This window comes from Ciconia boyciana, chromosome 13 (genome assembly GCF_034638445.1).
Source record: "Ciconia boyciana chromosome 13, ASM3463844v1, whole genome shotgun sequence".
Taxonomy (NCBI): Eukaryota; Metazoa; Chordata; class Aves; order Ciconiiformes; family Ciconiidae; genus Ciconia; species Ciconia boyciana.
Genome location: NC_132946.1, coordinates 12870073 through 12894074, shown reverse-complemented (window position 1 = coordinate 12894074; position 24002 = coordinate 12870073). Strand labels below are relative to the sequence as shown.

General features: G+C 39.8%; 1 protein-coding gene across 1 annotated transcript in view; it reads left to right on the top strand.

Moving 5' to 3' along the window:
• Nucleotides 1-62: 62 nt before the first annotated feature.
• The window catches only part of CIITA (class II major histocompatibility complex transactivator), a 48639-nt gene continuing 24699 nt past the window's right edge, over nt 63-24002 (top strand). Inside the window, exons 1-6 of the mRNA XM_072877965.1 lie at nt 63-579; nt 844-909; nt 5868-6054; nt 12831-13176; nt 21912-22055; nt 23787-23915. Of these exons, the coding sequence (XP_072734066.1) occupies nt 6043-6054; nt 12831-13176; nt 21912-22055; nt 23787-23915 (631 nt within the window). The 5' untranslated portion in view covers nt 63-579; nt 844-909; nt 5868-6042. The remainder of the gene's footprint in view (nt 580-843; nt 910-5867; nt 6055-12830; nt 13177-21911; nt 22056-23786; nt 23916-24002) is intronic.

Genomic DNA, 24002 nt, shown 5'->3' with positions numbered 1-24002 from the left:
CCCTGCAGCCCGCTTGCCAGGCGCGGCGGTTGCCAGGGCCCGGGAGGTGTTCCAGGGAAAAGGGTCCGGGCTGCCGCCTGCCCGGGGTGCGCCCGCGGCGGGCCCTGCCCGGCCCTGCCCTGCCCTGCCGGGGGGGTGCCCGCGCGGGGAGGCCGAAGCGCGGGGCCCCCCCACCTCGCCGCGGCCGGCTGCGCCTCACCCGGGCGGTGCTCGGGGCTCGGCGGCGCCTCGGAGCTGGACGACCCCAGTTAAACTGGTGCTAGTGCTGGGCCCGGCGGGGAGGCCTGCCTCCTCCCTGGCGCCCGTGTCGCTGAGGTGCCTTTAGCTGCCACCCTCCTGCCCATCACGTTTAGGCTCTCAGCGGTTGCCTTTGCCGAGGCCAGGGCGGCCAGACGGGCTTCGCCAGTGGGACATCCTGCAGGCGCGAGCAGCCACAATCCTCGGTGTAGCCAGAACCCTTTCTTCAGCGTTTTAAGACGTCTGCTCCACTGGCAACAACTGCTCACCAAACAGGCCAACCTGGACAGGCCTTCTTAGGCTGAAGATAAACGCCAAAAGGAAAAAGTAGCGGAGAGACAGGTGAACATACATGTACAAATATGATGCACACTTATATGTCTCGTTTGAGGACTTCAGCTGATACCAACAGTCTGTTGTCCTGTCAGTGCTGGGCCAAACCCCGTGTGCTGTTCCCTGCCTCGCAGTGGGCCCCGTGCCCCTGTTGCGATACAGCTTTTGGGGGACAGTCCAGTATGACTGTAATACTGTGGATGTACTGCTAGTGTAACATAGGTAACTCAGCCCTTTAGTTAAAGATTTCTTCTGCTTTTATTTAAATTGCAGATGGATTATGCAACAGAGCTAAGGAAGCAGGAACGTGAAATGAGACAACTGAGCTTCAGCGTATGGGTAAGGGTTTCCCCTCGTGAAATAGTTCAGTCAGCTAAGTGTAAGGAGAGGATCAAGGAAGATCTGATAAATCACAGTCATTTGTAGATCTGACTAGCTACTAGTTACTGCAAGATAATAACTTCCTAGTCTTTCCTAAAACATCTAACTAAACCAGAATGTATCTGTTGAGTAAGTACAGAAGTTACTAAGGAGAATGATTCAAAAACATTAACGGGAAAGTAGCTTTGAGCAAGACCTGTTATTAGAGCAAGACAATACCTAATGCATCAGAAAAACTGGTAGAGCTGTTCTTAGTAGGATTTGTAATTGTAGGGAGGGAAAGGTGTATTTTATGACTAATAATGTTAATATTGTGGTACTCATATCTTGGCCTTGGTAGTGTTAAAACAACACTTTATAGTGTGTCAGTAAGTACAGCAGACTTGCACTAAAAAACTGAACAGACAGTCTGTAATTTGATGGGATGGCTCACGATAGCCTACAATATTAAAATATTTAAGTAGGCTTTCACTCCCAAAGAAGATATAAACTCCTTGAGCTATCATGAGATACAATTATTAAATAATTATGTGCATACCTGAAGCTGACCTCTACTTCATTTCATGTATCAACATGCACTTCTGCTAACGAGCAACATATTAAGAATAACTCAGACAGAACTGGCTTCTGACTCAGAAGCAGCTCCCGGAACTGCACTGACAGAAGCATTAAGCAGTGGAGGGAGGTCTCGCATCTTCTTGGCTGCCAGATTATTCATCTCAGCTACTGTATTAGCTCTTCTTTCACCTCTCAGCACAGTTCTGCCAGCAAGTCTGATGGTTTGAATTTAGTAATTCTCTAATGTTGCTGTATTGTCTGAGCCATTGCATTTTTGTTCTAAGGCACCAGAAAATAACTGTGTGCTATGTTCCTTATCAGATAAAACAGTACTTGCTTCTAGGGGAGAGGTGACAATTAGCCTGTCACAACATTAGGTATCTGATTTACTACTCTGGTGCTGCTAACTGATTTCATTAGAGATGAAATGATATAACTAAAAAAGAAATAGAACCTGTGGGTTTTTTTTTAATTTTAAAACAGATAAATGTTTCTTTAATTTTCCCTCCTTCCAGTGCTCGTTTCCACTGATTCACTGTAGGCAATATCCATTTTCCTAACAAACTCTATTAGAGAATCCCACAGAAGACTATCATTCTACCATGCAAATGGTTTTAGTAACATTCTCTAAAAGGCTACATCAAATTATGTTGTATGATTATTCAAGGTATTGTATGGGTTATCATTTTCTTTTAGAGCAAATTAAGAGCTAGAAAGAATCCTTGGCCACTAGAGGAATCACTGGTCAAACCAAGAATTTCTTCATTTTGGGATTATTAGAAAAGCATTCTTCCTTGTTTTAAAATAAATACATCCAAGCAAAATCTCATTAGAAGTTTCCAGTGTTTTCTAGGATTTCACAGAACAAACTGTCCTATTTTCAATGTTTTTTCAGCATTCTGATTTAACTACAAATTATTTTAACATTGGAAACATTAGCAACACCCTAAAGATGCTATAAGTCCTCAAATACTGCTTCAACAGCACAAAATTTAAAGATAGCTACACTGAATTCATGAATTGTGGTTTGGTTTTCAGGCTTGTACACAGAAAAACCTTGACCATTTATGAAATATATTAAGATTTTATTTAATTGCTGACTGAAACATATAGCATAAAATAGTTCAAAACTATATAATTTGCTACTGTGCACTTGCCATTACCTTACAGGCAATCCTCTCCCCAGAACAAATAATGGCCTTTCTATCATAGAGCACTATCAATGCCAAAGGCTTGGTATGAATAACTGAGAAATATCTCTCGGTCTCTGTTTCAACAATAAATAAAACCTCCTCTAAGATGAATATGGTATTTTATCCACATGATTAACATGAAGTCAGCTGATTTCTCTTTTTATTTGGAGCGTTGCCCAGAATCTTGCACTGGCATGGTATCAGAGACTTGCCCTGTAAACTGCACAAGGATATTTTGAATAGCTCGACAGTTGTTGCTCTGGTTTAAGTATCTCAGTGGTGTTTACAGTTAAGTATTCTGTTCCTCTGAATATTGGAAAATATTATTAATCCAAGAATAGCTCTTACCTCACTTGCATTAGGTACGCTTACAGGGTTGTTGGAGGTTCAATAAAATGTTTAAATTTTGGGGACATAGGCCAAATTAGGGAAGGTATTAAATAGATAACTTTCTAATAGCATCGCCTTCTAATTAATTTGTAAAAGATTATTTCCTGCTTTGGCCCAGAACCAATTTCTGTGGAATTTTTCAGCTGTAGATACCTGAATTGTTGTAATCAGCAGCTCTGTATTAACAGCGAAGCCGCAGCATTTACTTGACAGATCAGGATAGTGTCTTTTAGTTGGGTCATACGTAGCAATACACTGTCAGTAGAGATCAAGTTCTGCCATCAGTAAGAAATGGGTAACCAAAAGATATGTCACAGCTGAAGAGGTTTGGGCCCTAAATAGAAATGAGGATTGAAAAAAAAGGCTGTATTGATCCTTCATTCAGTTATGTCTAAAGAGATGAAAAATAATTTTTTAGTATCTCAGGAGGGGAGTATAAATACCCATTATTGCCCAGTAACTGGTTTTGATTCTAAAAAGTGCAGTAGTATCTGTATTCCTTTCAGTTAGGAAAAAATCAAGAAAACATTACATATTTTTATTAAATAGCTTATTTTATCCTCTGTGTGCCTTTAGGCCTTATTTAACTCACACTGTAGGAATCTCTAGTGCGGTTACCTGGGAGACTTTACAATTATTTTACTTTTACAATTATTAATGAGTTTACTTCAGTATCTTTTTCTGTTGAGACTGTGCAGTGGTCACTTAGAAACAGCCAAAAAAAAAGGCAGACCAAAGCAAAGTGATCAGCTCTCTTCCAGCTTGGGGTGCATTGCTTCCCAACATTTGGATGCAGAGTTCTTAAGTATGTTTATCTCATATATCTCTTGATATGTTCAAAGCTTCAGTCATTCTCAGCTGCAGTTCTTGGTACTCGTTACTTCTGCAAATCATGTCTTATTTCTCAATTTGGGAACTCCAAAATTAAGGAACTTGAGCTATTTGGACACCTGTCAAAAGTTTGGTTTAAGTGACTTTATAGATCCACTGCAGTGGATAGGATCCCTTTCCCAGAGTGACAGTCTTCTGATTTCACCAGAAGAGGTGCTTGGGGTCCCTTCCCTCCTTTGCTATATCAACTTAAAAAGGCCTGTACACACTCACACAAGTATCCAATACCTTTCTTGAGTTAAGCCAGTCCTCTATAGGCTTGCTGAGAAAAAAAAATAATATAAAAGTAATCTAAACCTATTAAATAAAAGACCCTAACGGTTATCAAACAGTTGAGAAACTTACTACAACAGGAGGTTAATACGAAAAACTGAGTACTGTTTTTCTGCAAAAATAAAAGCTGAAGTTGCTTATAAAAGCTGTAAGCTGCTTATTCATTAGCCTCTCCCCCCCCCTTGCTGCTAGTAATATCTGCATAGTCTTGTTCAGATCCCTGAGGTGCTTGCTGGACAATTCTTCAACCACTGCTTTCACTGGCAATGTCTACTTCATCTTTTGTTGTGGAGGCTGTGGTTAAGCAGCTTTTGCTGTATTTGCTTGCATTTGTTGTTCTTATTTATTCTAAATTGGTGTCAGGGGGATGGGAAAGGCAATAATTTTCTCAGAAAAAAGTAGATGTTGTGGTTTAGCCCCAGCTGGCAACTAAGCACCACGCAGCCACTCGCTCACTCCCCCCCGGTGGGATGGGGGAGAGAATCGGAAGAGCAAAAGTAAGAAAATTCGAGGGTTGAGATAAAAACAGTTTAATAGGTAAAGCAAAAGCCGCGCACGCAAGCAAAGCAAAGCAAGGAATTCATTCACTACTTCCCATGGGCAGGCAGGTGTTCAGCCATCTCCAGGAAAGCAGGGCTCCATCACGCGTAACGGTGACTTGGGAAGACAAACGCCATCACTCCAAATGTCCCCCCCTTCCTTCTTCTTCCCCAGCTTTATATACTGAGCATGACGTCATGTGGTATGGAATAGCCCTTTGGGCAGTTTGGATCAACTGTCCTGGCTGTGTCCCCTCCCAGCTTCTTGTGCACCTGGCAGAGCAGGGGAAGCTGAAAAGTCCTTGACTAGTGCAGCAACACCTAAAACATCTCTCTATTATCAACACTGTTTTCAGCACAAATCCAAAACATAGCCCCATACCAGCCACTATAAAGAAAATTAACTCTATCTCAGCTGAAACCAGGACAGTAGAATATGGACAAAACACAAAAAAGAGAAGTAAGAAAGGGTTCCTAATCTGGTGATGCAATGAAGTGAGAAACCTGTACCTACAGTTCTTATTTCTTTTGACCTGCAGATCTTTGTGAAGCAGACTGTGGTCCCTACTTCTACAGCATTATTGTTTAATAGTATCTTTCCTTAATTTGTTAATACATTTTTTCAAGTTGACTGAATATCTTCAGCTCCCTAAAATTCCTTGTACTCAGTCACAGGGAACTTGAAGGGGAGTCTGAGGAATTAAAATTCACAAAATACATACTGTTTCTGTAGGCCTGAATCATACAAAGAGGTAGAGGTGCTCAATTCCCTCTGCTGCCTCAAAGGTGACAAGTGTCAACCTCCCAGCTTAGAAGAGGAGGAAGCTCTGGGCTGTACTGGAGGCCTCCGTGGCTGTTCCTGTGAAAGTTGTTCTGCCTGACTCACCAACTGGATGGTGAAGCATTTGTTTCTCCTGTGAATGGGCCTGAATTCATGATCCACACATCTTTAAAATCTATAAATAATCACCAGTTAAAAATACTGAAATAAACCTTGGAAGAAGGGCAAGGACCCAAACCTGTTTGTTTCTCAGAGAATGCACTAACTGTCTGGCTTTCATCCCTCATGCAGGGTAGAGCAGCTTCAGCAGAAAGGTTTGAGAATTCCCCTTCCTCACGGCAGTGCGGCCCAGAGGCCACACTGCTGGACTGCGGAAACATGGACCTGAAAAAGAAGGCGGTGTGACTGTGTCTATGATACCACATTCACTGACTGCAGTTACAAGAATAACAGCACAGCTACTGGAATGAAAGTTGTGGTAAATGCTGGTTTATTCAAGTGACTAAAGGTAGAGCTACTGTGTCTGATGTGGATTTTAGTATCTTTTGTGTCTGGTGTGTGTTTTAGCTGACAAAAATCAGAAATGCTTTAGGGAAGCCCCTAAAATACGTGGTTTCTTCAACTGTCAGTGTAGTATTTTTGCCCATTCTGAAACTTGACACAGGCTGTGGTTTTGCACACGTCCTTTTCCTTGTTGGTTTGCGTTTGCATTTGTATTCTGTTTCCCATTCTTGCTCTATTTTATTTCAGTGTAAGGGGAATTACAGGGTTTTTTTGTCACATGCTCCAATGTACCAGTGGACTAGTTATATGAAGTTCAGTGGTGGTGACAGAAAGGGTATGAATTTCTTTTCTTTTCTTTCTTCTTTTCTTTTTTTATTGCTCTCAGCTATAGATAAATGACAAGTCCTTCTGTTAACAAGATGAATACTGTTGTGCACTACCTGTCCGAAAACTACTGCTAAGAGATCTGTGCATTTGTGATGCTCACAGACTTCTTGAAAACCAAGGGAAGGAATAAGAGCTTTTCTCAGTGTCCTTTCCTCCATCTGCAGGCCAGGCAGCAGCTGGATCTTGCTGCAGGTCCTGGTGCTCATGGCGTGCTTGCAGCTGCAGCCAACTGCTAGTGAAAATGCTTCACGCTCCATCCTTGGTTTCCTGATGAAATACCTTGTGCTAGTAAAAACAGTGTAATAAGAGAACAACATGCTTATAAATCAGCAGTGCTTTAGCAAAATATTACTAAACCAGCAATATTTTGTTAATTTTCAGTTGTTTCAGGGTTGTTTTTTTTTCACTGGGAAGTTCCAGCGTGTACCATAGCATAATCATTCTAGTGCCAGTGAAAGTAATGAATCACTGGTATTCAGGTGAGGAAGAAAGTGGTGGAATTCATAGTTTAAATGTGGGCCTATCAACACAAAGATAGTTTAGAAAATATTTGTTACCTTGCTACTGAAAACAGCTTCACATCTTTGTCTTCATATATCTGCCTAATTCTCCACAGAGAGTTTTGTGGTAGCTGTGTCCTCTTGGCACAACAATGAATCTGGACTGCCCGAGCTAGGCTGGCAAATTTATGTTGTTATGTTGTTACTATTATTTATGTTACTAAGCTAAAAATGCAAGGGCTATGAGTTTTTAAACTCTAATATTTTAGAGAAACAGAAGAATTCCATTGAATGTTTATGGCAGACTGGCAGCAAACTCGAATATCTCAGCCTAATAAAAGTAGAAACCAAGGTAATTTCTGCAGGAATGCCTTTTGAAGTTAGTCTATCAGGATTTTGCAAAGCAGTCATCTAAACAGGTCTTTCGTTCAGCCTGCCTTGCTCCGTCAGCCTTCTGAGAATGTTTGTCCAAAGTTCTGTGAGATTCTGAATGACCACAAATATTCGAGGCCCTAATCTTTCTTTGTACCTACTAGATTTGAAATTCCCAACCTTTTGAGTTCCTAACCTCACTTGAGAAAATTATGTTCTGGGGAAGCTGCCAGTATGACCAGCAGCATTGTAGTGCATTACCTTGGGCTTTATGCCATGTCTCACCTGCAGTGTTCATGCTGCACTACTGAGGCTCATCATAGTGTTTGGGAAGCTATATGGTAGGTGATACTAGAAGTGTAGGTGTGGAAGGATGCTGAAGGACTTTTATGCATAAATGGAAGCACAGCTAGTTTCTGAGGTGAGGAAGCAGGGAAAAGATGTGATCAGAGTTTTTAAAACAAGCTCTGGGGAAAAAAAAACCAACAACTCTGCAATCTAAAAGACCTTTTATGTTCAAAATATCTTCCATAATATCACACCTTTACTTTCATACAGGAGGTCATTTTCATAATAGACGTAAAAAATTTTACATTAAGAGCTGTAAACCTTGGCAGAATTACTTAGGAAATCCTGTGTGTGTATGCACGACAAAAGACACAACAGTGGTAACCAAAGTCTCCATTCTAAGATTTACCCAAAGTAAGTTCCTGCAGTCCAGCTTTGCAAAATGTAACAAAGTTAGGGGATAGGCTGGTAATTAGATATTCACTGAGGGCAGTATTCTCTAATGCTCATGGATATGGCTGCAAAGTCCCTATTGATTTCAGTAGATACTGTATTATAGATGAACTGTACTTCCTTGAAAATTCCTTTCATGTTGTCTGAGCTGTTGGCTCTGTCTTCGAGCTCTGGTTTTCCAGTCAGCTAGTGTCTTTGGCCTCTCTGGCCATAAATTGGATTCAATACCAGAATTTTTGTTTGTGATTCCTTCTATCCAGGCTGAATAGCTTTGACGTACTGCTGGTTGACCAATTTTTCATAGACTGGAAAGTCTATTTAACAAATTTCCCTACTTTCCAATTGTAATGACTCAAGCCTGTATAATATATAGGCATCAGCATTTCACTACTTTGCTTCACAGATTAATGTATGTATTCAACTGCATAACTTGCCTTCCTATTCTAAGGATTCTCTTTAACTGACACACAGCTTATGTAGATAAGGGTGATGTTTCATAGCAGCTGTATCTCTTTTTAAGGATCATCATGGTAGTCTTCCTCTCAATGTCCAAAGGAAAAGACATGCCTTAGCTATAGAAAGTGCTAAACAATAGCAACATAAGAAGCAACAAATAGTAAAAATGTGCAGCCTGACTTAGTTCTCTTTTTCACACACATTGTTTGTGTTATGACACATTTTAAAGAGGAAAGTTAGTTAAAAAGGAGAACTCGTGCTTTTGATTTCTCTGCATTTGAGGGGAAGTATCATTTCTAAGTAAATATGATGCTGCCCAAAGTCTACAGCTAATTTTGAAATCCAAATAATCTCAGTAAAATCTTAGCAATTCATTTAACTGTTTTTCCTAGGGACAGTGAAGCAGCTGAAAGTGTACCAATGTAGGTCAGGTTACGCCCTTCAGTACCTGGCATCTGGGTATGTCATGAGCCTTAGTAGATTTTATCTAGCGTCAAGATAGTAAGAACATTTTATTATTTATACAAATGCAAAAACAAAAGCAGAAATAGAAATCACATTTCATTATTTTCTCAAAATTGCAGATTAGGACTGTAACAGCACTAGAACTTGAATCCAGTTTTCAAAGCTTAAGCCACTGTAGTCCCCTTTCCCTTATTTTGGCCTTAGCTACAAGATAACCAGTTTTGAGGTCAAAGGCAGTGTACTTCTAGCACATTATTGCTTAGTATGTTTGCCTATAGCCCAGCAAAAGCTGGAGACAGCTGTATAGAAACCACGCTTCCTCCCAGATCATGATCTTGCCGATCTTTTTGGAAAACTCCTCAGGAATCCTTAAAACATGTGGAAAGAGTAAAACAGGAATCAACTTGAAATCTTTATATCTTAACACCTATGGAAAGGCAATCCCGCTTTTGATCTGTCTCAAATCTAGACATAACAGAAGAAACAATATTGTATTTGGGTTGAAAAGCCTATAATCTCCTATTTGTGGTGAACTTTGCCTGGGCACATTTGCAGGTGGAAATAGCTTAAGGTGTGAAACACTTGCAGAAAATCTGCTTTTCTCATGCTTAAGTGGCAATCATTATGATGTGTCACAAGGTATTTGCTCACTTGCTTGTCTGCTTCTGGAGGGTACTATCCTATGGAGGGGAGTTTGTTGCCCACAAAAAGAAATCTACCATTCCCACATTATTATATCCCCTCACAGTCAAAGACACTTATGCCCTGGAGCACTGAGCAAGGCTTTCTTTATCTGGCTTTTGCAGAGCTAAGGTGCAGCAGGTCAATGAGTTGCAGAGACTGGCTGCGGATTACAGTTTAAATTGAGTTTCTTCTTTTAATACACAGCTTCTCATGTGGCTTGAACTCTCCACTTCCCATCAAGAAGGAGACTTCTTAGTCAGGAGAACTGCTGCCTAGAGGGGCCTTGAATGTGACTGATGATGCTGAGAAAGGTTTCTGAAAACCTCCCTGGCCAAATAATAGAGATTATACTTTTTTTTTTTTTTTTTTTTTAAATCTGTTGAACCCATTCAAGAGCACACCGATTGCAGAAAGCAAGATTGAGACTGTGTCTCTTCCCAAGCTATAGTAAACTCATTCAGACTTGCCGTGATAGCAAGAAGTTCACAACTTTCTGCAAGGCAAACCCCTAGCTGCCTTCAGCACGTGTTCTGCTCCACAAGATGGTAAAGTAGAAGTGAAGGCATCTTATTCAGTGCCGTCTTATGTTGATAAAACTAAGGGAAACAGTCCTTTTCACGTAATACCCCAGGAGCAGTACTACTCTGAATGAGTTGAAGGTTATTCCTACTCATATTTCAACAAAACTAATGTCTCTTCTGTTTTGAATCAATGTAGGTGCAACTTTAAAGGAAAATACATTTAAAAGACAAATTCTGAGTGAGATAAGAACATGCATGAAAGATCCAAGGGATTTACTTTTCCATAAGGAAAATAAATTAATCTGCTTTTCTCAGTTGCCATGTATATGGCACAGTTACAGTAAAACCCGTTACCTACCTGCACTGCAAGTCAAAATCATACTATTGGATAATGAGATAGCTTATTTTTCCAGTGTTTTGCATGCACTTCCTGATATTGAACACAAACATGAATGTTCAGAAAAAGCTGCAAATCCTTGTTATTCTACAAAGATATTTTGGATCTTAACCAGAATTTCCAGTAATGTACTTAAAAGTTTTATAAAGATTTAGTAAGTTCCTCTCAGTGCATTGTTTCTTACTAGGTGGAGTTATTGCTCCACTTTCAAATGTGTCCAACGGTGAAAAGAAATCATGGCAATATTCAAGGTAGTAAAACCTAGTAGCAAATAAAAGGAAAAATATTTAGATTATGTTTGAATACTGATCCCATACTCAGTCTACAGGCTTGTTTAGGCAGCCAGGTAGCAGACTGGATTTTAAAGATCCTATCTGTAAGCCCCCAGACAGCCCTAGAAATTTTGCCCCAGTATTTATTTCAAGGCTGTAGGTTCTGCTATAACAATCAGGTATCTAAAAACAAAGTAGAAAAAAACCTATAGTCTAAACTGAATTGTTAGTAGTTGGTAACTGTTTATTTAGCCACTACCATCTTTATAACACTGTTGCTTCTATTCTAAAACACTGAAGTACTCTTCCCCAAACAGTAACAATGCCTAAACACAAGCCACTGCAAAACGTACAGATCGTTAAATAGAAAGTTTTAAATAGGCATAAGGAAAATAAATCAACATTAGGAAGCACTGGATAGAATCTGTTTAATTTTAGATATTCATTTTTATATATTTGAGCCTCATAAAACACATTTTCATGATCAAAGATCTGGAAACGTAAAACATATTGCCTTTAAGAAGTTGTATAGATGAAAAAATTAGTTTCATTTACAGTATTTTTTTATATCTCAGCAAAATTGGTAGTTTACTTTGCATCTTTTACAGATTGTTAGCAGATGTAGCTACTATGAATAAGAAACATGTTAGCAGAATCTAGTTAACCCAGCTCATAAATTATATACCTTATTTTTGCTTACAATGTGACCGATGTTCAAATTTGGCTCAGAGGTGCTTATTGTTCATTAGAACATTAATGTTCTAGTAACTAATGATATTCTCCCTTTTGATGTTGGCTTTGTAGATTTATTCCATGTTGTGCAGGCAGTCACAATATACAAGACTGTTTAATAATCTTTGCACTTTTAACAAGAAAAAAAAATACTCTACTTGTAGATATACATTTGACTGACCTGATCAAGATAATTTGCTGTGTTCCTTTTACTCTGCTCTTACTGAAAACTTGGGGTTTTTTCTTTTTAAAGTTATCCAGTCTGAAGGCACCCATTCTTTATTTTACTCCCTGTTAGAAAATGTTCTTATGACAAAGGTAAGACATTATTGATTGCATTTAGAAGTCTTTGAAGTGCCCTAATTAGACATTGCCTAGTCTTGAGCTCTACAACAGAAGAGCAAGAAATGACTCAAGAAGGCAATATTAAAAAAGACTTCTTAAATAGTTCTGAGCTGAATTGAGGGCTCAGGTTGTAGTAGGTTTGGAGCTGTATTTTAACATTGTGTTTGGTGGCATGGAAGATTTGCTACTTATTTAAACTGGGGACATGAAAACTCTTCTGTTTAAGGAATTTAACTTAAAGTGTCTGCCCCTTGGAATATATGTTAACTTTGAATAAGAATATATGGAAGTCATGCTCAACTTGTTTCCTAGTTATTTTTCTTCCTAATAACTTCAGATATGGCAGAAACCAGAGCCAGATTTGGGATAATTTTTTACCCCAGAGATTCTACCCTGGTTCTAACCCATTTGACTTTCATGAAAGCAGAATTTATTCACAACCTAATCTCTAATCTTACATTGGAGTCTCCAAGTTTTAAACCTATTCCTCTCGCAGAGGATGTGTTTTGTGCTGAAGCTTTTGGTACTGTTCTGATTCAGCAATGAGCTTGCTGGGCCCACTAGTGGGCCCACACTCCACCTTGGCCAGGAGACAAAGATCCACCTATAGCAATCCTTCTTTAATGGGATAAATATTTTTTTAAATTATTTTTTCAGGTGACCATGTTGCTGACTGGAAAATTGTGGTTTATGAATGCTTGGAAGAATTGTGCTGTTGTGTCATTTCATCAAGAAGTTATTTGTTGTTGGAAATATTATTTAAAGGCTTAATCAAATGAGGAAATACCTCTGCTATTGCAGGCCAAAGTCTCTTAACTTTTTTTTTTCACTTCATCTTTTTGATGCTGAGTGGATTTTTTTTTGTTTTATTAAAACAGTTCAGATTTTGCTCAGACGTCCTTCAAACATCTTCAGATGCAGGTATGAATCTCTTTAAGGAGATCCTGCCTAGAGTAAGGAAGATTCTTTCAACTGCAACAGCTTCTGATGACCACGCATTGCTTAACCTCATGCTGAAAGAAGATGTGATATCGAAGGAGTACTATCAAGCCTTGCTCCACGAAAAAGACAGAGAGGACCTCGCAAGGAAGATATCTCTGACATTTGTGGAAAAATGGGACCTGTACTTGAACATTTTGGTTCCCCTCTGTTGTTTAAACCTCTATGGCAGTAAGCCTCAAAACATGACAGATAATGAGCCAACAGGAAGCAAGTACATTTCTGGTAAAACAGCTTGTTTTTCTTTTTTGCTTTGTTAAAGATTTACTTTTGTTTATTGCATTTTGAGATTGCATTGTGGCATAGTGCAAAGTACATCAGTGGAGAGCAAGTGGGGAAGAGAAGAGAGTAGAATGTAATGCAAGAGCAGCTAAAAAGAGATCCACCCATTCAGGGTAGCTACCGGATACCCATTTTCATAGCCAGGCCATAATAAAACTTGGTTTTTGTCATCTTTTGCAGAACCAGAAATGCAAAGTAGATTAAAGAGGCCGTGATAAGGTCAGTTTTTCTCAACTGACATACCAAACATTGATAGTCTGAGTGGCATTTGTTCATGGCACATGCTGGCAACTCATCTAGGGAAATCTCTTATCTTTTTCAATCATATATGGGAGGATTGCTCTCCACTTTAAATTCCAGATGTCTATAAGCAACAAAATTGCACTGTCTACAAGAGAATGCTGCAGATTTAAGGAGGGAAAGTACTTAATGACTTATGAGGCTAGATTCAAGAGTTTTGAGGTTTTTAGTGGGCAGCAGAAGAGAGAAAAATGCAGACACCTTGTAATTCTGAGGCAGTAAATTCACTTTTTAGCCTGACCCACCCGAGGATTAATGTATATGTTGGAGAACAGGGATGGCTCTGGGACAATCCTAACATTGTCCATCCTATGTAAAATGACAGAACCCCAGCTTAAATTATAGCATTCAGAATTACTTTTACAAAACCAAGCAACTGTAAAAGGAGAGTAAAAGAATACTTAGTAGAATATTGGGGTAGTCCTGTAAAACTGGTGGAAGGACCTTGGGCTGCAATGTAGTGAGGGGTATAAATTTTTTCCTCTCCTAAAATACAGTATTGGACATCACATCTCAAGGCATGGGTGAAAGTACAAGAGGAAATGCTGGGGAAAAAGTTAAGATAGTTAATGAGAGGGAAAAATACTGACCTGGAAGATTTTAGCTCTATTATTACACGCATTCAAATTAATGCCAATAATTCATATTTTGAATGTAGAATATCCTAGCAAGTGGCCTAGTGTCACTTATGCTGGGAGTATATATAGTCTGATTTCTACTTTTCAAGCACTTCAGGGATTTAATTAAAAGATATCTGCTCCTTCTCATTTTTGTAATGGTTGCACCTAAAATCTCCATTGAAAGATCTTGATCCTGTCATGCCTGGCTCTGTATCTCTGTCACAAATCCTGCGTTTATTTCAGACATGACAGAGGGAAGCTGAAGTGCATCAGAAGAAGCATTAGTCTTCATCACATGTTCAACCATTGTCACTGTACTCTAGATTTTATAGTTAGAGATGGGCTTAAAAAATGTGGTTTCAAAGACATTAATTCACAAGGAAATTACTCAAATTGTATTAGAGACTTCAGCTTCCTTTGAAGCACATTCTTTTCTGACTTTCTTTTTGAAATTTGTTAATTTTTCAGCCTTATGTTCAATCATCATTTCGCTCTGAAGAAGGCTTGCAAAGAAAACTCGGGTCAGGAACAGATTGATATCAGCAGGTTTCTCACTACCTACTTAATGGTTTTGCAAGTATTTCTTCTACCACAAAACAGATCTTTACAATTTTTTGACAAAAAAGTCCCAGCTTTCCCCCTCTTGCAAAGTGCACTATTGACATCTGTTTTGCAGTGCTTCCAATACTAATCAATATGTTCTGTTCCCTCCTTTTGCAGTAGGGCAGCATATCAGCAAACATTGAAGCAAAGAAGCTGATGGTCACCTGAGAAGCTTAGGCAGTTCTCAGCTGTCTCACAGCCTCTTGTTTTCCAGTCTGCTTTTCCCTCTGTCTCTAAGACCATCTTTATAGACTAGTCCACTAGATGAACCAGTACTCTGATTTGCTCCAGCAATTCCTTTCTGCTGTTTCTAAGCAGCTATGGGTGTTGTAAAAAAAGTGGACAACCCGTCTTTGCTGCAGTTACGAACTGGAATCACGCTAAACAGATGAACTGTTTTGTTGCCAAACTTTCGTTCTTGAAGTATACAGATCGCCTCATGGGATTACAGCCTCAGAAGCTGGTAAAGAAATCTGCCTGCAGGCCTGGTAAAGGAGCTTATAACTTGCGAGGTTGTGCTGCACATTAGAATAGGGCTAACAAATAACCCTCTTAAATTTTGCAGGGAATTCTCATGCAGTGATTGTATTATTGTCTCCTATCAACACAGAGCACTAAAATACAGATTCTGTATTTGTGCAGCCTTTCATGTTTTTCTGCTCTGAATGCTGTTATACTGAGATGTTGCTTTTCTAATATGCATAGAGGAATTCCCAGAACACGGCTGCCTGGCTGGTTAGAAAGCCTGAAGAGGCTAGTGCTCTGCGTCGCAGGCTGGGCCCGGTATCTCTGTAAATACTGGGAACAGATCAGCCACCCCCAGGAAGGAAGGAGCTTTCCCTCTTCTAAGTAAGCGTGTTCCCATGGAACCTGGTGGAAGTGGATCTCCTTTGCAAAGGGAAAAGGCTTACACAGGTCAGCAGCTGCTTTGCTTATAGGACCTGCTGCCTTGTGCAGAAGCCATTTGTTACCGAGCAGCTGATTAAAAACTTGCCTTACTGAAGCAGCAAATCCTGGATGTCGTTGACTGCATCAAATCCCACTTCCTTCCTTTCCCCTTCAGACTCTGGTGGAACTTTTGTTATAAGTTATATAGCCAATATATATTATATATTGTTATACAGCCAATGGAATAATACTACAAAAAGTATTTGTTCACTTGAGAATATATTCTCTTACATAATTAATTTCTAATTTGTGTAGGTCTATGCGTGACAAAAAATAGAAAAATAGGCAAATAAGCTTGCAGAGCTAAACAGAAGCAGCTATAGGCATCATGATAGGAATGCACATGAATGAAGTTGGTTTTCAAAAGACTGTCTTATGGCAGGTAGGCACTGGCAAGGTAAGCGATGATTAGATGAATAAACATTCTGTCAGATGCTGCTACAAGCAAACCCTGAACACCATGTGTAAGCCAGGAAACATTTATGAGTTCCCATTTCATAGAATATCCTGCTTGTCATTTTGGGCCAATGGCAAGAGACACTTGCACAAGCTACCAAAATAATTTTGTATTGGTACAGTCTGTGAACATGTGAAAGAAATACTTTCACTTTTGTTAGACCAAATGGAGCTACAAGGTAAGAGTGTCCGCATGCTGCTTGCTTTTTTCTTACTGATGGCCTGTTTAACTGTTTAACTTTATTCTTACTGATGGACTTTGGGACAGATTTGAACTGGAATAAAAAAGGAGAGGAAGAATTCTGGGGAGCACTGGAAATTGTTACTGCTGGCTCTCATCCACTTTCGGATTCCGACCAAATAAATCAATCTGTTCCTAACTAGTGACAAGTGCAAGCTCTTCTTAGCGGTGACAAGTGACCGGTAAAGGTAACAGTGCTTATTATACAGGGGTTTCTAGAAGGGAGGTTCCTCTTAATTTTCCTTTTTGGAATTCCCCCTGAGCCTTTAACTTTTCTGCAGTGGCTAGTCTGGCTTATTTCCTCCTTTCTGTTGTCACTTTCTATAAGCCCTGAGCAGCGATAGCAGCTTTCCTCGTTTTTTGGTACTGAATCCAGAGTCAAAGAACAGGAACTGTCCAGTTTCCTAAGGTCAGTTTTTCCTCAACTCTTGAATGCAGTGCTTTTGTCATGGTAAATTCATCTTATCTTACCTTTTGTAGATATTGGTAACTACAGTGTGTCAGTATCTGGACTTGTATTGCTTGAAGTATTAGTAGGATTAAGTCTGAATGTGGGTGAAAGTTTGGAGATTTTTTAGCAATTTTGTTTTGTGGCTAGCCCTGGTACTTGCTGAAAAGGTTGCTGTAGTTTGTTTCAAACTTGTTAAGAACTTGGTTTTTGTATATAAAGTGAAACTGAGGATCATTGGAAGGAAATGGCTTATTTCCAGTTTTTTCACAGAGCTGGCAAGACAACCTAGAGCTTTACTTTCTCATTTAGGAGGGCTGAGATTCTGTCTTGAAGAAAGTCTCTCAGTGCAAATGTACTTTTTCTGCCAAAAAAGCTTATAGGCAAGGTGTCTGCTGTGCCACTTTATTTCATTTTACTGCTGGGGTCGGAGAGCTGGGCACAGCTGCGACACACAAGGTGGTACTGGATATGAAAAGGCAAATTCTGCTCTCAAATCACAACTCTGACACCTGCAGGACAGTATGTTATTAGTCTGCCTGAACTCGGCTGTCTCCAGCGCAAGGCTAGTAACATTGCTTTTATCTGTTGTGTTGGTCACTATACAGCTAAGTTCAGTGAAAGGCAGAAGCTCCTTTTACCTGATATTTATACTTTTTCTAACTTCATTAAACTCATCTCTAAGGGAGACAAAGGAGAATGTGGCAGGATATAGAGCAGCTTTTTTTCCAGCATCATCTCTGTTCTTCTTCCTTTTTAGACTATAAAGCCCATGGAAAGTAACACACCACTCCATCAGCAAGATAAAGACTGTTGGTAAAAGTAGTATCTTTTGTTAAATCACATAATACAACAGGAAAAGTTAAACCAGCTTTCAGGTGTATAAGCCTTTCATAGATCTGAAATAGAAACGAAAACCTTCAAAGCTAAATATAAATGGAGCACCATTACTTGCAGTTTATGAATAATCAGGCCATCTCTGAAAGGAAAATCTGTTTGGTACCTGTGGAGCAGAGGAATTGTTAGTGATGGATCTGAGGAGAAGAAAGGCAGACAGGTGACTGTAGCATGGAGGGGACTTCATCCCTCCTCGCTGCTGGCTTGCCCACCTCCCAGAGAGCATTGCCCCAAAACACTGCCTGTGGCAAAAGCCAGGAGACGCATCCCTGCCTTCTGGTGTGTGTATTGTGCACAATGACATAACCGTTGGGGGGCGTGGAAGAAGACAGAAGACTTTCTAAAGTTGCTTTAAAAAAAAAAAAAGGCTTTAAAATTGTGGCTGATGATACTGAGCTTTTAGCTCAAAGTACCAGTGTTTCACTGGACTCCTTATTTAGAGTTCGATATAACCTGGGTTTTGTCAGCTTGCTTCACTCAGATTCATGTGTAGCACGTAATGGGTCTGGGGTGTTGCAAGAAAATAACATTTCTTCAGCAATCTTTGTGTTTAATTTTTCAACCTCCTGTCTTCACAGCAGTCCCACTCTCTTATTTTTCTGTAATCTAAGACTTGGAGCTGTAATGTTATGTCATCCTCTGGTTAAGAAATGTGTGATTTGCATGGCAGTACTACTCTTTTCTATGAATTATCCTCAGCTTCCTAAACTGGTAAAAAAATTAAATTGCAGGGGGGTTTCCTCTGTTCCTGAAATGACTTTACATATTTTCATTTTCTTAACCTCTATACTCATGTGCAAGATTATTTTATTACCTGTCAGTTCAGATGTCAACAGAGTTTTGGGAAGGAAACCCCCTAACAGATCTCCTCAGAAGCATCCACTTTATTTTTGGAGTAAATGTTACATTATTGTCTGTATAACCCTTCTCTGTTCTCTTAGATACCATTTGATTTTAGTTAGTAGCAGACCCCATGCCTGGAGTCTTTAACGTGTTGATCCTTTAAAATGTAAGACATGGTTAAATCAAATTATTGGGGCAAAGTGATAAATCACAACTGCCTCCCTTATCTTTAGAAATGTAAAATGCCCCATCTAACTCTTAAGACTTGTGTGTGATTTAAGTGAACACCTACTCCTTCTTTAACTGGATTCTTTGTCCTGGTATGGTGATGTTCACTATTTCTTTTACTAGTTTTCCAGGATTTTTAATTCATATGATATCACTTGGACTCTAAAAGAGCACAGAAAAAAAACATTGAGAGTCTTAGAAGTGAATCATATTGTTGTGCTGTATATGCAGAATACAGCGCTAAAGCAAACGCATCCCAAGTAGAAACCTTGCTGTAGCAGGTATGCACTGAATCATTGCAGAGGTAATACAAAGGGAACACAGGTCTACCGAATATAGCGAGGCAGCTGGAGTGTATATGCTGCTGGAGAAAGGAGGTGTTATTCAAAGATTTAAAGAAAAAAATCTGTCTTCACCAGTGTCCAAACAACAAAGGATTGAACTGTCTGAATGGCATGGAAATACATTTAGAAGTATGTCCCGTCTTCCCCCCACCCAGCACGTGCACTTTGTGCATGGAGGCCTGCCGCATCCCTGGGGACTTCAGTCCTTTGTCTTGCAGTTCTGTGCGGGGTCTGTCTTCCTCCCACTGAGAGCTGGCTGTAGCGTTCACAGCCCTAACACAGAAATTATTACAAATTTTTCTAGTTCTCTGATGTGAAAATGTACCAAACACCCATTTTGGCAGCCCTGTATGGGACCCCAAAGAAAATGTATTATCAGTAAAGTAAGTTAAAATCATGTATGAAACAACAGAGAAAGTGCTGAGCAGTATAGTGCTTATTCATCTTTGGTCTCAGGGGACTGCTGGGATGCTGTGAGAAAAAAGGGGAAGCCCTGGGAAAGGAATTGCTGTTGTAAACAAGCTTGGTAACGTCTGGTTTCATTTTGTGTGCTCCAGTTACAACACGCAGCAAAACACTCACTGTTCCTGAGGTGTAATTCTCCTTGCCTCTGGCTCTTTCAGTGTAGAAATTTTCATCTTTCAGAAATTCATTTCTTTTTTCCTACACCCTTGGACAGAGTGCTTTCCATGGTGGCACCATGATTTTAATGCAGCAAAGCACAGCTGCTATTAAGAATTTGTTGGTTCAGCTACAGAAAGAAATCGCAGCATCCCAAATCCAGTGTAGTCAATACAAAGACAGCTATGTATAGATTTGCGTCAAAACCAAGGGAATGAAGAAAAAAGAGGGTAAGCTGAGGGCCATTCAGACTGGTGAAACAAAAAAGACAAGTAATCAAGTTTTTCATTCTTGAAAGAGTGGCAATCTTCATTCTTCCCAAGGTAGAAGGCTATGTTTCTCTCACTCCTGTGCTCCTGGGTTATAGCACCTTTTATGTTCTAATATTCAGCTCTCCAGCCAGACTTGCACCAGCAAGCTTTTCTTTTGGTTGCCTCCTGACTTCCTGACCGTTGTAGCTGAAAACATTTTGCTTTACTTCTGTATTTATCCACAGGGAAATGCTATTGAAAGAAAGGTTTAAAATAACAAAAGCTCTTATGACTATGACTTACTTAAAGCTTAGTTACATGAAGATTAAGTAGGCCTACTTAGTCTCTTTCCATAGGACTTGCCCTTTTCTTTGTCTGCTGTAATGAAGCAGTTTACTAATCACTGAACTTGGAGTGATGTATTTGTCTGTCTTGCATTCCCTTTATGGCTTCTGCCCAATTACTTCTCTGTCTCTAACGTGAAAATTATATTGACTCAGAGGTAATGCTTCAACAGAGTTATTCACAAAGTCCAGCAACCTGGCATTCTAAAAGGCCCAACTCTGTTTAGATTTTACATGAATTCAGCAAAGGAAGGGGCAAAGCAAAATGTTGCAACAAACCAAAAATTTAATCTGGTATGTTTATAACCTCATTCTTGGTTCTCATGCAGGTTTGTCAGCTTCTGCTTTCCATTTATAGCACAGCAGGCAATAATGTCAAATTTTTGTAATCTTGGTAACGTAATGAGGCCACACAACATGAAAAAGGAGAACTATCTGAGTGTAGGTTATTCCTACTTGTGGGACCTCACTGTGTCCACCTGCTCTTCTAAGTTCTGTCTCTAGATTCTGGTGTTTTCGGCAGCAGAATGCAGAGAGGTCCATTTCCAAGCTGTTCAGAGGGACAACCCCGTAGTAGTGTTATTTCACTACCTGTGGAATATCCAGGAGGAATGTTTGAGCTTATTCTAGTGCCTGCTGCAGTAACTGGAAGGAAATAGAAGGGATTTAAAATGAGGTGGAGGAAGAGATAAACTTTATCAAGAAATGTAGCTGCAGCAGTCTAAGCAGTTCTCATATAAACATGGGTGACTGGAGCAGGAAGCACCTTAGATCAGTCAGATTTGTCTGGATACTGCATGGCACTCTGCTTGAAAGGCTATAGCAATTCCCAACTCATGAGTAGGTACGTGCATGAGTTCTGAGGGGGAAAGAAAATTGATTAAAAAATAATTGTGATAGATTCCAAAATGTCAGTGAGTGCCCTGTTACCAGAAACTAATTCCCAAGGTGACCATGCCATTCTGTACACAATCAACCATATGTTTTGGGAAAGAATTATATGAAATAAGTGTTCTACCTTTCACTGTTCCTTCTTGTGCTGAGGGGATGTCTCCTAGTGCCATCTCCAGGGCTTAGGAACTGGGTGTAGCAGCCCAGCCAGAAGCTGCTTCCCCTGTGAAGAAATTGTCCTGACAGTAAAGAATGGGATTCTTCTTCCATCCTCTTCACTGCAGTCTCCTCATTTCCCCGATACCTGCTGGATCTGTGCTTGCATCATTTATATCCTGATAAAGATACAGGAGTTGCGACTTATTCAATACTTGGCACTTTTGGTCCAGGTGGTCAGACTGCAGTATCCCACTCCCCTGATTGGAGTAAAAAATAGGTAAGTCTCATTGCAAGCTGTATCTGGATCTATAGGTTTAAGTAACTCAGGGTTATAACTCAATGCAAATCTTGGTAAGCAATACCAGTTCCATTGCCTTCAGATCTCAGTGTCTTGTCAACAGAAAGCCACAGTGCAGGACTTGTAGTTTTGGTTGACAAAAGCTATGGTTTTGTCATAGCTAACTGTTTTGCAATTTGATTTCAGACAACAAGAGACAAATCATGGATTCAGCATTTGTGTCTGAAAACGGCTATCTTGATTTGCTGCACAGTGATATTGATCCATTGCATCTGTATACTCTCCTTGATCCTAAGTCATCTGGAAATGAAGAAGGTGACTTCTCTGCAGGTTAGTAAAACTAAAAAATGCTTGATTAGTTTAGTCATCATGCTATAATTCATTATCAGCTCCTCTCAATTACGTAGCCATCTAATGGCAGTTTATCATGGTGGCTGGACTAAATTCAACAGACACTTGGTCTTACGATAGGATAACTTTGTCTGTATCTGTAGATAAAATAGTGACTGTTTCCAGAAACTATAATGTTTTTAAAACTATATATTTACAGCTTCCTGCTCAGTGAGTCTAACAAAACATACTATACATGTCACTCATGAAGGTGTGAGGCTAATGTCTTTGTTTTGGATATCATTCCTCTAAGTAGTTTATTTGCAAATGTTCCTATCGCAAGCTGGTCAAGTGTAATTGTCAACACTTTCGTAGTTTCAAGCCAAAAGCTTTGCAAAACAGAGACTTTTAGATGAGTTTGTGATGAAGCCAGTCTGCAAGCAAACTAGCATTTCATTTCCTTCTGAGATCCTACGGCACCAACACAATGGACTTTCATTACCAGATGCCATTTTACAGCTTTTGGGAGCACAGACCAATGATTTTATGATTCTGTGATAGAGAAGAAAGCAGAAGGGCCAGGGAGTAAAGATGATAGTTTCTTGCACATAAGTTTCTACAGGTAATCAGATTACGAGGTTTCCCTGGCGCTCAAACTTTCTACTCCTGAATTTGTGTGGAGGTTGTGGAACGTTCTGCTCTCCCTGAGTTTGCTGGCATAAAAGTGTGAAAGTGTATCTGTGCTGCTGACTGTGTTGTGGAGCAATAGCTGAGCTTATTTTAAACAAATGAGCTGGACTGTGGGTTGAAAGTGGCAATGAAAGGAGAAGAACAGATGTATGCCAGATATGAAGTCCTATAGCTCTGTGCCCAATAGGTATAAGACGTTACCAAATTGGAGGATACCACCTTGCATCCTTGTTGCTTTCATGAATGACCAGTCTCAGCAGGTACATGGGCAAATCAGTGGAGAACGGAGCACCTGAATCTGGAATCATCTTTGTGATTAGTTATTTCCCAGGTTGAGCTTTGCTCTCTCAACTTCTGACTGTTAATAACACCTGCAGGAGTGTTTCTTCACTCCCATGGCCTCACTTGCTCAGTGACTGAAAGTAGGATTAATTAGAGATCAAGGACTGACTCTTGTTATATCAGAGATGTTTCACTGATTAGAATACTTTTGACCCTTAGCAATGTCAGAGATGATGTAGATAAATTGAACATTGTCAGGACATGGCGCCAGTTATTGGAAGCTGGACATCTGGGCTGTGAAGATGTTAGCATGGTCCCTGGCGTGTTTTTGGCCTTGGCCAACTAGCAGCTTCACAGGCAAATTTGTAGCTGCAGTTCAGGGGTTAGCATGGACCCAGCATCATTCTGAACAGGGAATTCAGATGGTACCACCATATCCTGAAGAATAAGAAGGTTTAATAGCATAGATTAGTCCGGGCCATGTGTGTAGGCTTCAGTGTCATAGAACGGATTCTGGAACTGTTTTATTTACTAGGCAAGATGAAGTCTCAGAGTTTAGCAAAAGAAAAGAGTTGATTTCTGGTTGACTATAAATTACTGAGAGTTCAGTTCTCTTCCTACTTAGCCAACATACAATGAAGAGCCAAAGCCTTATGCTGAAGTGACAAATCTGCCTTTTCTGCATGTCCTGCTATCTGGTTTTTTTACTCCTTGGTTATGGTATTCATTGAGCCAATGCATACTCCGTTTTAATTCTAGATCCTGAAGTTGATGCCAGCAACTATGATCAGTTCAATAATACAGATTTCCTGTGTACGATGGAAAATGATGAAACTGAGGATGAATTGTATCTCTGTTCCAATACCATAGAAGCTTATGCTAGAATAGGTAAGAAAGCAATTTTTGTTTTTTAAATCATTATTTTCCAATCACTTGCTATAGCTATTTCTTACAAATTCTATTTTCAGTCTAAAG